This window comes from Centroberyx gerrardi, chromosome 12 (assembly GCF_048128805.1).
Source record: "Centroberyx gerrardi isolate f3 chromosome 12, fCenGer3.hap1.cur.20231027, whole genome shotgun sequence".
Lineage (NCBI taxonomy): Eukaryota > Metazoa > Chordata > Actinopteri > Beryciformes > Berycidae > Centroberyx > Centroberyx gerrardi.
In genome coordinates this window covers 7,725,282-7,740,868 of record NC_136008.1, presented here as the reverse complement: position 1 = coordinate 7,740,868, position 15,587 = coordinate 7,725,282, and the positions used below count along the sequence as shown (strand labels likewise).

Here is a 15,587-nt window from a genome sequence, read left to right as displayed (position 1 = left end):
AAAAAAAAAAAAAAAAAAGTGGGCGGTTACTGTTGAGCTCTTAGGGGGCGCCTAATCCGTGTGGTGTAGTATCGAATTCAAACCGGTAAAAAAAAAAAAAAAAAAATAGACGCTTGCTGGGCTCGTCACACCCCTTTCACAGCGAGGTGGCCTCAAGAATAAGACTATCACCAAACAGGACGACACTTTACTGCTGAGAGATTGATGAGCAATGCCCCGCAAAACTATCAAAAGTGCTCTAATAGACATGCTGGAGGACCTGAGGGAGAACCAGCTGAGGAAGTTCCGCTCCCAGCTGCTGGACCGCAGGGAAGAGCCGCGGGTCAGACGCAGAGCCGTGGAGGGCAAAGATGTCTACGAGATCTCAGACGTCTTGGTTTCAACCTTCAAAGAGCTCGGAGCCCTTACAGTGTCTCTGGAGATACTGAGAGAGATTGGCTGCAACGAGGAGGCAGAGAGACTGGGTGAGTGAGCTGCAGCCTAAACGACCGAGGCTGCACCAGCTTAAAGCATGTAGGCTATATCAGTTAGTGATAACGGACTGTAATGAACCGGAAAAAGAGGATGGATTTCAGTTTAAAAAGTTCAAGCTAGAAACAGTGTAGATACAGTGGCCCGCTTCTTTTAAGTTTCGTTTTGCGCCAAAAGGGCGATGCAGTGCCTACCCATGACTGCCAAGCGATACATGTATTGGAAGGGAAAATTGGCCATGGTTAGCACATTTTAAATAACACAACACGAGTAGGTTATGGAGGATTATTTCACACAGAATGAAAATGTAATTGTCAGGGGCAGAGATTAGGACCCAAATGCAGACAGTCGAGGCGGGGAGCTTTTCTGAAGCAAGAAGCTTTAATGAAGAACTGAGGCAAAGTACAAAACAGGAAAACCAAAAGGCAAAACTCAACCTGGCCGACAGCAATGGGAACCATAGTCCAAACCTGGCAGAAACAGTCTTAGAAGACTTCAACAGGAAGCAACACAGGTAACTCAAGAAACAGAACAGGTAACTAAGCAGGCAGCCAAACAGACACAAAGCAGGTAACAAAACAGACGAACTGACACCACTCCAGGGGAACACAGACTATTTATACACACAGACTAATGGGGAAATGAGGAACAGCTGGCGGGAGGGGAATGAGTCCAGGAGCTGATAGGTAGAAAGCAGGCTGGTGAAGGGGGAACAAGGTAACGGGGCTAACGAGGGTGATGCGGGGCAGGTGTGGAGGGAAGGAACACAGAAGGGAGGAAAGTCCGAGGGCATCTGGTGGACAGGTGGAGAATGGCATCTGAAGAACACAGATGCCAGACTGTGACAGTAATTTATGTGATTGAAATGTAAATGATAAATGATTTAAATTCTAAAGTATATGTTTGCTTTAAAATGATTTAAATTCTAAAGCATTTATGGAATGATCATACCAAAATAAAATTTTAAAGTAATGGTCAACAATCTAGAAAAATGCAATGTTGAAAGTGAGCAGTGTGGATATTGGTTGGGTTTCACAGTGCATATTGCCCATAGCTACAATTCTTAACATAAGATGAACAACCTTATATTGGTCCTTCACTATTCCATTCTCCTTCTCTTCATGTCCAAGCAGGACCTCGGAAAACGTATTCATGCATTTATTTTTAGTAGGCTTGACTATTGTAATAGTGTCTTTACAGGTCTCTCTAAAAACACTATTAGAGAACTGCAGCTCATCCAGAAAGCTGCTGCCAGGGTTCTAACCCAGAAAATGACATCACTCCAGTGCTGAGATCACTGCATTGGCTCCATGTGTCCCAAAGCATTGAGTTTAAAATTCTGTTGCATGTTTATAAAGCACTAAATGGTTTAGGACCAAAATACATTTCTGATCTCCTTCAGTGTTATGAACCCACCAGACCCCTCAGGTCAGGAACAAAGCATGGAGAAGCAGCTTTTAGTTTTTATGCTCCTCATGCCTGGAACAAACTTCCAGAAAATCTGAGGTCTGCCTCCACTTTAGAATCCTTCAAATCAGGGGTTAAAACTTTCTGTTCACCGGGCTTTTTAAGAAATTTAGTGCAATGCTCATCTGCACTGAATATTTATAATTTATATATATATAACTTTTATATCTTTATTTTTTTTTTGTTTTTGCATTGTCTTTTTAAATGTGATTTTATTGCACTTGCACTTTTTATGTCTTTTATATCTTTATTTTTCTTTTATTTATGTACAGCACTTTGAATTGCGAATGTGTGTGAAATGTGCTATATAAATAAACTTGCCTTGCCTTCTCTTATACAGATTCACAAACCAAAGCCTGTCTAGATGTAAGTTCAACTGCACACAGCATAGAAATGCAAATACTCTTCTCTTTAACATGTTGTTGTCCATTATAAATTATACCTTGCATTGATGTTTTCCATTTATTTTCATTTCTGTGCCTTTTCCTAGACGGGGAATCCTATCTTCCGGAGGAACCCGAAAGGGGAGCTGGTGATCGAGGCGTCACAGGAGGCTCGCGACCATGTGGCTGGCCGGCGGCCCCAAGCTGGCCGGCCAGCCAAGAAGCCAGAAGAGGTGGAGGCTGAAGCTAAGGCCCGCGTCATCTCCGAGGGCGGTGACCCTGGTAACAACATGCTCGTTCTGAGCCGCTACACGATTCAGTTCGGCCAGTACCGGGGTCAGACCTTCAAATGGCTGTTGGAGAACGACATGGACTACACTGCCCACCTGGTGGCTGGTAAAAGCACAGCGTCTCAGCTGAAGGCCAACAAGGTACAGTGCCCTAGTGGAGATGGAGTCAATGTAAGGAGTCACTGTACAGTTGAAAGTACAAAGAAAATCATTTCTGACCCCACTCACCCTTCTCACCTCGTTTTCCAGCTACTGTGCTCTGGGAAACGCTACAGATCTGCCCATCTAATCATCCCACTTCAAATATGGACTTTGAATTCCTCACACTGATCCCTATAGCTAGTTATGTCCAACATCCACTGTTTGTCTGTTCATGTTTTCTGTGCAAAGTGGTATAACTCATTCATTGTGTGATACATGTTGTGTGCTGTGTCCAGTGTGTTGTTGATGTTGGTTTCTTGTGTTGCCGCTGGAACTGAGCTGAATGCCATGCTGTACAAAAAGCAGATTCCAGCCTTGGCTGTATGGTCATTAAACTGCCTATGCCTAAACCATTACTTTGTGCCATGATAAATATGAATGAAAGAGCTATAATAATAACAACAGTCTGTGTTTTTATCTTAAGGATGCCTTGACTCGCTACTCGCGTGCCTGCCCTGATTTTATGAAAGAGGTCAGGTTTCACCGGGGGTTAGAGGAAGCCAAAGTCAGATCCGTCCCGTCAGGTCAGGAGGGACAGGCCCTTGTTGGCTTTGGGAAGTACCGATCTGAGACGCTGCAGAGTCTGTATGAATCCAAGGACGAGGACAAAATCAGGTATGATTGAATGTATACTAAGTGAATTGTGGTGGATATAGGTGTTGTTATGCAAGCAGATGTCAAAATGCAATACATCAATCTTCCCATTTACATAGCTATGTCAACTACCTCCGGAGGATGACCGGCGACCCAGGGACCAAAATGGAGGCTGCCAACAAATACATTTGGAGCCGTGACCAGGCGGGAACTGCGGCTGCTGCGGCTGACACGATGGCTGCCACTGCCAGCACCAGGCCAGCCAGGAAAACCACCAGCGTGGCCCCCGTACGGCCAGCAAGAAATCAGCCAGCAATAAATCTGTACCAACCACCAGCGTGGCCCCACAGGCAGACAGCAAGAAATCAGCCAGCAATAAATCTGTACCAACCACCAGCGTGGCCCCACAGGCAGACAGCAAGAAATCAGCCAGCAGAGTACGGTGCAAGAGTGCCTCAAGGTAAGTGTTTTCTCTGTGACTAATACTGTGTCTATTGTGTATGTTGTTAAAGGCCTCTTGTTCCTGCATTTGGTGTAGTGTTACTCATCTCTAATGCTGATTAGTAATGGCTTGCTGTAGAACCTGTAGTATCACTCTAGCTACATATTGTCTTCATAATCTTTTCCTCTAACAAAGCTTCACTGGCTCTTATTCACTTTGATCACTAGTTGCAGTCTCCACCTTACCACCTCATCATAACCAAATTCCCCTTATAATGCTTTTATTGTACGGTATTGCTCTACTTGTATCCATTCATTTCCTCTCTTAAAAGCATGATTTATAGATAATTTGGTGATGCATGTATCTTCTGTTTTCCCCCTGCAGCTTTGGATGACGTACACCCCCGCCCCCACTCCTGGGGCGAACAGAGGATCCTACAATCGACACCGAGATGGACACCATACTGATCCATTTTCCATCCATGAAATCCCTTGGAGGTAATTGTGCATGCCTCCCCACTCCTGTCCAGGCCCCATCCTTACGTCCAGTTCCAGCTCCAGCCCCGGTCCCTCCTCCATGCCCAGGCCCTGGCTGTGGCTCCCGCCCCTGTTTCGGCTGCAGCCCCAGTGGGGCGAAGACTTGTAGCCACTCTAAACTGTAGCTACATTTGCACTATTGGTGCAATTAGTGGCACAAACATATAACTACTGGTATGTTCCCATGTTACTTCTTTATATGAGCAAACATACTACATAATTCATTAATTACCAGTGGCTATCAGAGAGGTAATGAACTCATAAACTGTGACAAAATGATAACAATACGGTTCTTGATTCATTAGTAAGTGTTTAATCACTTATCAGCATATTACTTAATAGTGACTAAGAGCTAGCTAACTCATGTATCAATTAGTGGTTATTCAATGATTAATTCACTTCATAATTAAAAAATAACTAGTGAACCATAATGTAAAGTTTTACCCATCAGTTCATTCAACATTGTGGGGCATTTCTGGATTATTTATTTTTCTTGTGAATTACTGTTAAGTTATTTCATGTGATGATAACGTAGTGCTCATGACAAACCAGACCAACATGGGTTCATTCAGCATTATATGTCAGGTACTTCACCACTGCCTATTGCTTCAGCATGGTGTTTTTACTGTCTTGTACACACTGCTGCTCCTCTTTGGGCAGCTTCAGGAATTTAAATGGTAGAATGACAATGGTTAATATGTTGGAAATGTGATGGAGTTTGGTTGTATCAGTTTATGCTTATTTTCTCTCTTGCACTCTTGCATAAGCACTTTTTCAATAAAAATTTGAAAAGGATAGTAATGTCCATTTCTATTTATTGATCACATCAGATAGAGATAGATGGATAAATAGATGGAATGTCTTGCCTGAGGACCTGAGAGACGTGAGAGATGCCAGAACATTGAACTCATTTAAAAGTAGATTTAAATGTTGCTTTTTATTGTAGTTTATGATTAGCTAGGTCTCTTAATTCGATGTGCTGCTGCTGCTGTCCCCCACCCCAACAAAACCTGGGTCCACCTTTAGAAAAGATAAAATTCAGCAGAGCCCTGCACGGGCCTCAAATTTAGGCCCTAGCCCGGCCCAGGCCCTAGACATTCAGACCCGGGCCCGGCCCGAGCCCTAAGGTTTATGAGAATTCTCAGCCCGAGCCCGACGTTTTGTTTCTTTTTTTTACATATGAACCTAATGTGTTTGATCAATTTCGAATAGCCTATTACATCAACACCATACCAAACACAATACAAAACCCTTCCAAAGCATTACCAGTATTAAATGTGTCAGTTCTGGCCGAGGTCAAAGTACCACAAAGCTGGATCGGAGCCGCAACTCTGGAGATACGCAACACTTCATTTGACGGACTACGCATTCGTCTGTTCCGTATTTTAGCCAGATTTATAATGTTCGGTATTTTGCCAGAACATTGAACTCATTTAAAAGTAGATTTAAACATTAAACGCTTTTTATTGTAGGCCTAGCTTATGATTAGCTAATTAATTCGACGTTTCGACAGTTTATTAGACAGTTTTTTCACTTAGCCTATTCAAAGAACAAGAACCACAGAAGAGGATGAAGAGAAACATAGTTTATTATTGATGACAAAGTAGGAATTATTTTGAATGAGATGTGAGTCTTTCAAGCTGTTTTTGTACAACCATAAGAAATTTCTCCTGTTGCTCAAGGATATTGTAGAAGATATCTTTGCCTCTATCTCCACTGGCATTCAGTGTTTTATACAGTTCCCTCATCTTATCCTGAGTGGTAGGTTTAGATCTGACATTATCATAACATTCTTGGTCGATATGGTTATATCATGGTTATCCAAGATTGGTTCGACCATGCTCACTCTCTTAATCAGCTCATCCTGTGTTTATCCACAAAGTGCTTCTCTGAGGAGAAAGGGAATGAAAAATGACTTATGACTGACTGATCTGAGTTAATATCAGGCTGTATTCAGCTTGTATCATGCTACTTTACTTTTGAAGAATTGCAAAATGAAAGGTTTCATTGCAAAACGCTACATATAAAATGTTCTATATCCAAAATGTTGCTGTCTGAAATTCATCAATAAATATTTCAAAAACACAGAAAATTAAGTCTAGTATTCTAATAAGATGACTCATATAACAGTCATCTAACAGGAATAGCGGCCCATAAACTGATTTTCTTTGATACCAGCAATCGTTTTGAAAAACAAAAACGTTAAAAATGACCCATAATGCAATAAATTTTTATTGTTTTTAATCAATTGAGCATTCCCAAGAATCAGCGAATACGTTTGAATATGTTCAGAAGCAATTTGACTCATTTGACTTGCATTGTCCAACGATTATTTAGGTGAAAAACAGACTGGACTGGACTGTGAAATATCTGGAGAAAAATAATATCAGCACCTGCATATCATGCTCTACAGTACTTAATTGCGTCAAAAAGGCACCTTGGTCACTTAAAACAACGCAATCTTACATTTCAGGTGATGACGTGTGAATCAGAGTTGCCGATGATGTACAAGACAAAAGGCTCGTTTGAGATGACTACCTGCACGCCTGGAAAATAGACGAGTAGCCGAGTGCAGTCAGGCGAGGAATCAACAAGCCGAACACTCCCGACTGCACACTCGCTGCTCCTTTTCTTCTTCTTCAGTTTTGTTTAACGGCGGTTGATAAACAATTTAAAAGGTGCATTACCGCCACCCACACTCACTGCTCTAACGACCCAGCCCTTCACGTTACTTATTTTTTTATTTTAATGTAGGCATTACAGGTGGCATTTAGCCTATGGAAAATATTACATAGCGTTCTAATAAAATGGTATATGGACTGCTCATGGAGTGACATCTTGGAATAGATATAAAACTGAAGTCTCTTCATTTCACTGTGGGTCTCTGATACAACTGTGATGAACCAATACGCGCTCAGCTCGAGGTGTTTCCCATCATCCGCGGAGCTGCGCAGTCGGTGGAGAGCAGCTGCAGCGCCTCGCTCCAAAAACTGCAGCTCCCTCGGTCCCGCGAGATTCCCGTGGCTCGCGCAGTCGGGTCGGCGGCAAGGAGGTTCTATATTCAGCGGAGCAAGTCGGACCATCATAACCATCATGCAACGGACCAAGCAAGTCGCTGGTCAAAACTGCGCAGGACTTGCTCATCTCAAACGAGCCTAATTTGGGGTTGCAGCAAGGGTGGCCAATCAGAATTCATGGGCAGCCAGTGACACCCCAACCACACCTTGGGCTTCAGCTGAGGATCCTGCAAGACAGTTAACGAAAATTAAAATTGCATAACAATATGATAACAGTATAGTACGGAAGCCGAGAACGGCCGTGGTTGCAATTATTTTTTAAATGCCGTTATCTCGAGATCACGAGTTAAGTATTTCGTTATCTCGAGATAACAAAGCTCGTTTTCACAAGACACAATGCAATTTCTGCCTGTGTTAGACCTTGACTGAAGTACAGTCTGATGCGTTAATCAATAATGGGTACTCCTTGATCTGACATTTTCAGCTTCAGTTGCTACAGTTGTCAAGACTCCATCTATGCATGCTGGCATGGTGATCTCTGATAAACATTAGGCTATAAGTAATAAAAGGAAACTACATTTTCTTTTCTCGTGATAACGGGTTGATTATCTCGTTATCTCGAGATAACCAAGCTCGTTTTCTCGAGATAACGAGATAATTAACTCGTGATGTCGAGATACGGCATTAAAAAAATAATTGCAAGCACGGCCGTTCTCGGCTTCCGTAGTATAGTTCTTAGATTATATACATATTAAAACTTTCCATAAAGTATAGTTAACAAACTGTACGATCTAACATAAATAAATGAATAGTAGCCTACACTAACATAAATACAGGGAGAACAAAGGTCATCCCAGGAAAAAGGGTTCATTGGGTTCAGGAAAGATTCATTATAGCCTAGCTTAATGTGAAATTCAAAAACACCGCTACAACAGCATCTAAAGCCCAATGTTCAGAGAAATCCACTCACAATTACTGGAACCAGCTGTCGAAGATCCTCCACTTGTCTCTTTGGCTGCAAAAATACAGACAGAGACACAATGTTGATTAGCACAAAAATAATTTGATAGCCTACTTCCTGCATATAGCCTCCACCCATAGCCCGCCTTCACACAAACTTATTTGGTGCCTTCAAATGGGCTCGTGTTTACCGGGTTCACGAGAAGAGTGAACGCCCCCCTCATGTGGTATTAACGACTTCGGAAGTGGGAAATTTTCTGAAAGCTCCGAGTTCACGAGGTGTGACGTGTTTGTTGACGTTTTCAGAAATGGCGGACGCGATGGAAGTTCATTTTTCGGTGGATGGTAAGTTAATATATTGTAATTTTAGTCGTATGGAGTTTTTCTTAGTAATTTTATAATATGTCTGAGGAAAATGTTGATATTCCCAACAGCCTCATCTTTTTCCTCTGTCATTATGCCTTTGCATTTCCTACATTACGTTACCTGCTCGCTAGCTAGCTAAATTGTTAGCCTTGGTGGCTTCTAGACACAGCGTTGCAGCGTTGCCTAGCAGCGGTGCTCTCACGACTTAACCACTTGAACGCCAAGCATATCGTGTACACGACTTCCCATGTCGTAACCACGAGCTCACGAGTTCCATTTGAAGGCAGCAATTGTAACGGACTGAGTTCATGTTAGTGTTTAACTGTTACGAGTGTCACTGTTAAGAAACGTAGTTCAGTTCAGATAGAGTGACTGTTGAGTTAAAGTACTGACATTTCCGAGTGTCAGTGAACATGTTATCAGCTTAGACGCTGTGAAGCCTGTCTGTCATGTCAGTGACCTATGACAGTGAGCCGCGGGAGATAGCGCACCTGTGAGTGGCTGAGAGTAGAGGGGGAGGGTTGGTTTTGTCTGCTAGTAGGAAGCAAGGAGGTTCTATATGTAGGAAGCAGGAGTTACTCTTTCATTACATTACTTCTTTTACGTTACATTATGTTTATGTCTTTGCTTATGCCGCTGCGTTTCTTGTAACTTTGTTTCCGTGTGTTTTGTCTGTCGTAGGCTACAGCCAAATTGTGAAGCACTTTGTAAACTTTTGCTTTAGAAACGTCCTATTAATAAAGTTATTATTTTACCATTTACACAGGCATGGTCGATGTGAATGCAGTTGCACATGTTCAAAAATGAAAGTAAAATGAATACGCGGGCTAATGTAGCATATAGTCTTTGGCTTGAGCTTTTTGAACTGAAATCCATTCACTTTTTCAGTTCATTACAGCCCATTATCGCTTAATATTCGTTTCCATTCCTCTACTGGTTTCAACTCACCGAGTCTGTCTGCCTCCTCGTTGCAGTCAATCTCTCTCAGTATCTCCAGAGACACTTTAAGGGCTCCGGGCTCCGTGAAGGTTGAGACCAAAACGTCCGAGATATCGAAGATATCTTTGCCCTCCACGGCTCTGCGTCTGACCCGCGGCTCTTCCCTGCGGTCCAGCAGCTGGGAGCGGAACTTCTTCAGCTGGGTCTCCCCCAGGTCCTCCAGCATGTCTTTTATAGCATTTTTGATAGTTTTGGGGGGCATTTCTCATCAATCTCCGAGGAGCAAATTGCCGTTCTATATACCAACAGTCTTATTCTCAAGGCCACCTAACCGTGGAAGAGGTGAGACGCTGACGCACCCAGCAGCGTCTATTTACCGAGTTGGGTAGGTGCTCCTTCAGGGAAGAAAACATATAGGCACGTACAGCCCATAAAGGCCGTGTTGCCTTCAAATGCTGTTGGAAAAATCGTAATTATGACAGGAGCCCACATGAACGTTCTTACAAAGTGGTAAATACAACTGGGGGAGAGTGTCAGTGTCAATACCGAGTTGCCGAGATGTGGAAACTGTGAACAGCTGATGGTGAAAGTGTTACATTTTAGTAGTGCTATTATTTGGCATTCAATACATTGTATGCCGCTTGATTATTACATAAAGCTACATCAACTTTTATTTACGACCTGGGAAGAGGCGCTTACGAGCAGTGAAGGCAGCATGAGATATACGGAAGTATAGGCAGCAGTCTGCAGCCTGTGAGCATACAGAGTCCACTGTGAAGACCTGTTACCTCGTTACTAGCTCTTATAATGAGTAATAATCCTGTAATAAATCCTACAATACATTTTAAGAACTATACTATATTAAAAGCAATCATAGGAGAATGATTGATTTTATGAATGACTTTAATTTGATTATCAAGAGAGGTAGGCCGAGACATTAAATGGAAACATGGCCCCAACTGCTGCTAAAATCATTAATCTAAACAAATATACCCCCAGCTTTATTCTTATTTATACACAATTGTTTTCAGACTATCACTACTTGGTGCTGCAACGGCCAAATTTTCCCACAGGGATCATTTAAGTTTCATCTAATCTATTCATCATTTATTCATTTTGTCTCGTCTATAATAATAATAATAATAATGATAATAATCTAATGTAGTGTAATCTAATTAGGAGATAAAAGAAAACCATAAAAGGTTTATGGTTTAAGGTTAATATAAAATCACTATTGAGTAGGCTATAGACAAATCCCTATAGGAATATTATGGGGATATTGGAGCAATTTACACAATGGAAGACAGTATCCCACTGGAAAATAAAATGAATATGCCTAGTCAGCTTTTGTACACCTACCTGTATATGGAATGACACTCTGCACACATATCCTCATTTATGTACAGTTTATTTACATGAAACAGTCATCACACAGGCTAAAAGTTTCACAGTGAGGGACTGAAAATCATCCCAGTTTATTTAATCTGATTAGCAATAGAGGTAGACATGAGTTTTGTATAAAAAATAATCTAAATGCACAAACCTCTACATAGGGAACATATAAACATTATTTACAAATTAATGCCTTCATAGAACCACATCAAATGGAAACATGGACCCCCAACTGCTACTAAAATCACTCGTTTATAGTGCTTAAAATACCCCAAAAAACTGCTATTTACCACTGAGGTTGAGGAGCAATACATTTATGGGTCAGGTATATTTGAAGAGTTTCATTCCAAAATGATCCATAATTTGAAAAAGGTGACACCTACTCTTACAAAGTGATTGCATGGTGAACTTTTTGGTTTTCCAAAACTGATATGTAACATTTTGGAATAAGACTCTTACTTTTCTGCCTAGAATCTCTTCGCACCAGTGAGGGAATTCAACATCAATTAACAAAAGTCAGTGTTCACTTTGTAGGCTGCAGGACTCAGTAAACATGTACTGGTCACCTTCTATTAAGACTACAAGAACAGCCAACAGTCCTGGCACCCGCTCCCTACTGTGACACCCATGCTTCGCTGCTGTGCTCTGACGTTGCTGCCGGTACCGCAGGACACTGCCAGGCTTCTGTGTTTGTGGGCAAAACGTTCAGACTGGCCAGGACTTCCTGCGCTGTCTTTCCCAGCATGCCCTGCACGTCGCAGACAAAGCGGTAGACGTAGCGCTTGCCCGCCGTCTTGTGGATGATGTTCTTGTGGTAGTAGTAGCGCAGGCCGCGGCTCAACTTCTCGTAGTTCATCTTGGGCTTGTTCTTGCACTGGCCCCAGCGCTTGGCCACCTATTGGGCGGATCAGAACCAATTAGAGGTGGGTTCAGGTGAGATTATCAGAAAGACCCCGAAAACATCATCCAGAGCATTCAGCAGGTGCTCTAAACCAAAACAGTAAAACGGTCTTACCTCTGTGGGATCAGACATCTTAAACTCCCAGCCATCTCCCGTCCAGCAGATGAAGGTACGGCAGGCCGAGTCCAGAAGCAACTCCAGTAAGAACTGCCACAGCTGGATGGGCCCAGAACCTGAATAAATGAATGAATGGATGAATGAATGAATGAATGAATGAATGAATGAATGAATGCAGCACAAGAAGTTGATTCAACTCAGAAATGTCACTATTAGACTTTAGATAAATAATAGACATACAATGACAATCACACGCCTGTCTGACTGTGTCCTGCATCTGTTTTAGACAAACGTCTTCGGCAAAGTGATGGAAAATGTGTCATTTTCAACACTCCCATGTGTCTAGTTTGTGACACATATTAGCAACATGATAGCAACACATATGTCATATGTTGTTATCAACTCGTTGTTGTCGGGTGAGAACCTTGTATCTCCAAAATGTCAATTTTCAGGAACTGAGAAAAAAAGCCTTGTTTTTAGCTTGACCATCATACATTTCTTAGTTTATCCAATTGGTTTTGAAAGGGTTCCATAAATCTTGTAGAATTTTTTCATCCTATAAAGGATCATGCGATCCTTCAGATGAAGTTAAACATGAAAATCACCAAGGTTGGAGTTATGAGGTTGTCAGCCAAAAGTGACAATACGGTGCACTGAAGTAACATAAGTAGTGTGCTGTCCTAAACTAGACACACAGATGTTTTTTGAATGACAAATCACTGGAGTGTGCTGACAAACATCTGTGCACATGAACTCTTACGCCTGAAACCAGAGTTAAAGAGCAGCACCGAAGAGACAAGAGAGCAAAGTCTAACCTGGGTAAGCTGACATTCCCACCATCTGGCCCTCCCTGTCTGGCCTCTGGGAGTGTGTGGTCTTGCGTTTGGCCACACGGGGGCAGTACTGCTCCGCGGACTGAGGCCCGGGGTTCGAGGGACACGAGGCCGGAGGCGGGTGTGGCAGGGGGGCAGTGAAGCCGGGAGAGGGGAAGTCAGGCCAGAAGGACGATGACCGCCTCTGTGCCTCGGAGTCGTACAGTTCAGCCGAGTGACACGAATAGCTCTGGTCTGTCTCACCTGGAGCAAAGAGCAGAGTTACAAACTGAACTGCAGCATTAGGCTTTCAAAAGGGAAAACACCGGCGATCATCAAAACAAGGGACACGGATGTTTTTGAATATCTGTGCATGAAATGTCTTACTTTGTAATGTATTTCCTCCTTTTCCAGGGAGGAAGGGGCTGCTGCCGTCCTCCATGCCCGGGCTGAACTGTCCGTTCTGGGGCACAAGATTCTGGTAGGTCTGGGCAGACTCCTGGTACCCCGCTTGGGTCTGGTCTAACGTGAGCCCATCTACATATCAAGAAGAAAGAGTTAGTCATTAGAATAAGACTCCTTGTTAGTGAGTGTTACACTCATTCAAATACTCAAAGACAGAGCCTCACCGTGTGGATACGAGGCCCACCAGTTGAACTCTGGATACGAGTCCAGGTTGAAGAGCGTTGAGTCGCTGGTGCTCACTGAGAAACAAGGAAAGCAAGTGTGAGATTTCATTCAGAGGCAGATAAATCAGACACAATGTCAACTCAACGTGAGGGTAATGTTGTATTTGGGGTGTTAACCTTTGGTGTCGTACTGGCGAGGGTTTTTCTGTGGCTCTGCGTAGGTTTCCGCCAGGTACTGCTGCTGTCCCGGGCCTTTACTGTCTAACAGAAAAGACAGGTCTTCACCAGGGCAGTCTGGAGGTTGCACACAATACACACAGATGGGAGTCAGTGTGTGTGAGGACAGGGGAGGAAACACAGGCACAGTACATGGCTTTAAGAGGAGGTTATGCACAGCTTAGCCCGCCATTAAAAAGAGGGAAAAGATGGGGTGAAGTTACAAGCCCGGGTTAATTGTTTGGGTTATTATCTCAACGCTGGATGTTGACACAGAGAAAAAAAACGCCATTTGTTTACTGCCGAATCAGCACCAGGCTCTCAAGCACCACCTCGGGTTTTTTAGCTCAATGGATGGAGGTGGAGGCTGAGGAGGAAACGAAGGAGGGAGGGGGGAGAGAGAGGAGGAAACGCCAGCGGAGGGAGTGTGACAGAGTAGTGATGAAGGGAAAGGGGGGGGTGGGGGGTGAGGAGGGGGTGGAGGGGGGCTCTAAATCTGTTGGAGGAGGAAGTCTGGAGGAAAGGATTAGGGAAGGGAGAGAGGGAGTAAAAAACAGAGAGTATCTTTAACCTGACCACCCTGTCTCTCTCTCTCTCTCTCTCTCTCTCTCTCTCTCTCTCTCTCTCTCTCTCTCTCTCCCTCTGTCTCTCTCTCTCTACCTCAGCCCATTCAGGCATTCTTCATATGGTGGGGGAAACACACACACTCTCACACACACACATACCCACACACACATGCCGGCACCCCATTATCCTGACACAGCCCCTGGTTTGAGTAAGAGCCCCTGGTGTCAAGGTCTCATGTAGAAAGCTCTGACAGATGTGATGATACTGACTGCAAAAATATTTCCTCTGTCCTTCAGCTGCTCAGGTTCAGAGGAAACAGAGGCGGGAGGCCGATCGCACAAAAGATCTTCATCCACATCTATCTGGACTGTCACGACTGAGATTAAAACTAGCAGCCTGTATTATCAAACCCATAACATCAGGAGAGGCGAGGTGGTGGTTGTAAACTTTGTTGGTCCTCATGTGATGCAGTAATTTTAGTCAACTTACCATATGATGCAAAGTCAAAGCCAGCAGGCACTTCCTGCGTCCTGAAGTCTTCTGTGTAATATCCAGACTGGCAAATCTCCATCTGTGTAGAACAAGCAGATGGTTGTGTTTCAGTGATTTAAGGTACAACTTTGTATCTGCACAATGGAATTTTCAGACACTCTGTGAACTGTTTTCTTTGAAGTGCAAGTGGCTTTGGCTAATTAGTGTCTACATGGCCAGTGAAAGAGAGCAGTGGGACAAGCAGGGGAGTCAATTCACTAAACTCTATGGAAAAGTCCTTGCACCTAATGTTATTTGCAACCAAAACTTCAATGCTAAATTCCTGAGGACAAAGTGGATAAATTACTGATGACTGACAAGATATTAGCCCATTATTTTGGCCTATTCAATGTGATTCAATGTGTTTTTACTTTATCTTTGCTCTGAATTATAAATATAAAAACTACACAATCAAATTTGACATCACTTAATCTAAGCTATGGCAAGTTCCCATACCCAATTAACATTCAAACCATGTAAACAAAAAAGAAAAAACAAACCCTACCTTTATTTTCGCGTCTTTGCTCTCTATGCTTCTGTCGCCTGGCTTGATGATAGTGTCCCAGTACATCTCTTTCTTTTTATTTTTTGTGTCGCCAAATGCTCCTTCCCTGTTTTACAGATAGAGTGGTCAGTATCGAGCCGGCCCTGTCCCGTTATAAAGCAGCTGAGGTGGGAGGGGCGCGCGCCCGCTCTGCGTCGTGACCAGCGCGAGGTTTAATAGGGCGTGACGTCAGCCACGACACCCCAACAACA

General features: G+C 43.2%; 3 protein-coding genes across 4 annotated transcripts; 1 reads left to right on the top strand and 2 right to left on the bottom strand.

The window, feature by feature from the left end:
* The first annotated feature begins 166 nt into the window (after positions 1-166).
* On the top strand, positions 167-3,785 carry LOC139917952 (uncharacterized). Its single transcript, XM_078287022.1, has 6 exons — positions 167-464; positions 2,279-2,304; positions 2,429-2,752; positions 3,237-3,427; positions 3,526-3,729; positions 3,761-3,785. Exons 1-6 carry the CDS (start codon positions 212-214, stop codon positions 3,783-3,785), a joined length of 1,023 nt encoding a protein of 340 aa, XP_078143148.1. The 5' UTR covers positions 167-211.
* A 2,169-nt stretch (positions 3,786-5,954) lies between these two features.
* Positions 5,955-10,068, bottom strand: LOC139917876 (apoptosis-associated speck-like protein containing a CARD). Its single transcript, XM_071907096.2, has 4 exons — positions 9,676-10,068; positions 8,372-8,416; positions 6,851-7,628; positions 5,955-6,273 (listed from the first exon to the last, which is right to left on the bottom strand). Coding segments are annotated over exons 1-3 (300 nt in total). The 5' UTR covers positions 9,929-10,068; the 3' UTR covers positions 5,955-6,273; positions 6,851-7,626.
* A 1,038-nt stretch (positions 10,069-11,106) lies between these two features.
* On the bottom strand, positions 11,107-15,457 carry etsrp (ETS1-related protein). 2 transcript variants are annotated; one of them, XM_071907173.2, is made up of 8 exons: positions 15,337-15,457; positions 14,790-14,871; positions 13,695-13,811; positions 13,518-13,592; positions 13,276-13,425; positions 12,892-13,152; positions 12,074-12,192; positions 11,107-11,953 (listed from the first exon to the last, which is right to left on the bottom strand). In XM_071907173.2, the coding sequence occupies exons 1-8, from the start codon at positions 15,400-15,402 to the stop codon at positions 11,672-11,674; spliced, it is 1,152 nt and encodes a 383-aa protein (XP_071763274.1). In that variant the 5' UTR covers positions 15,403-15,457; the 3' UTR covers positions 11,107-11,671. The 2 variants fall into 2 exon arrangements, with proteins under 2 accessions (XP_071763274.1, XP_071763276.1); XM_071907175.2 differs by having other exon boundaries at positions 13,695-13,778.
* Positions 15,458-15,587: the final 130 nt, after the last annotated feature.

Bases quoted from the DNA above. Each gene is read 5' to 3' on its own strand.
- LOC139917952 (XM_078287022.1), top strand. From the start codon at position 212: ATGCCCCGCAAAACTATCAAAAGTGCTCTAATAGACATGCTGGAGGAC. The intron at 3,428-3,525 runs GTATGATTGAAT...CCATTTACATAG, and splicing joins AAGGACGAGGACAAAATCAG to CTATGTCAACTACCTCCGGA. The intron at 3,730-3,760 runs GTACCAACCACC...CCCCACAGGCAG, and splicing joins AATCAGCCAGCAATAAATCT to ACAGCAAGAAATCAGCCAGC.
- LOC139917876 (XM_071907096.2), bottom strand. From the start codon at position 9,928: ATGCCCCCCAAAACTATCAAAAATGCTATAAAAGACATGCTGGAGGAC. The intron at 8,417-9,675 runs GTGAGTTGAAAC...GTATTTTTGCAG, and splicing joins CGAGGAGGCAGACAGACTCG to CCAAAGAGACAAGTGGAGGA.
- etsrp (XM_071907173.2), bottom strand. From the start codon at position 15,402: ATGTACTGGGACACTATCATCAAGCCAGGCGACAGAAGCATAGAGAGC. The intron at 13,153-13,275 runs GTAAGACATTTC...TCTTTGCTCCAG, and splicing joins AGGAGGAAATACATTACAAA to GTGAGACAGACCAGAGCTAT. The intron at 11,954-12,073 runs GTAAGACCGTTT...TCCGCCCAATAG, and splicing joins AGATGTCTGATCCCACAGAG to GTGGCCAAGCGCTGGGGCCA.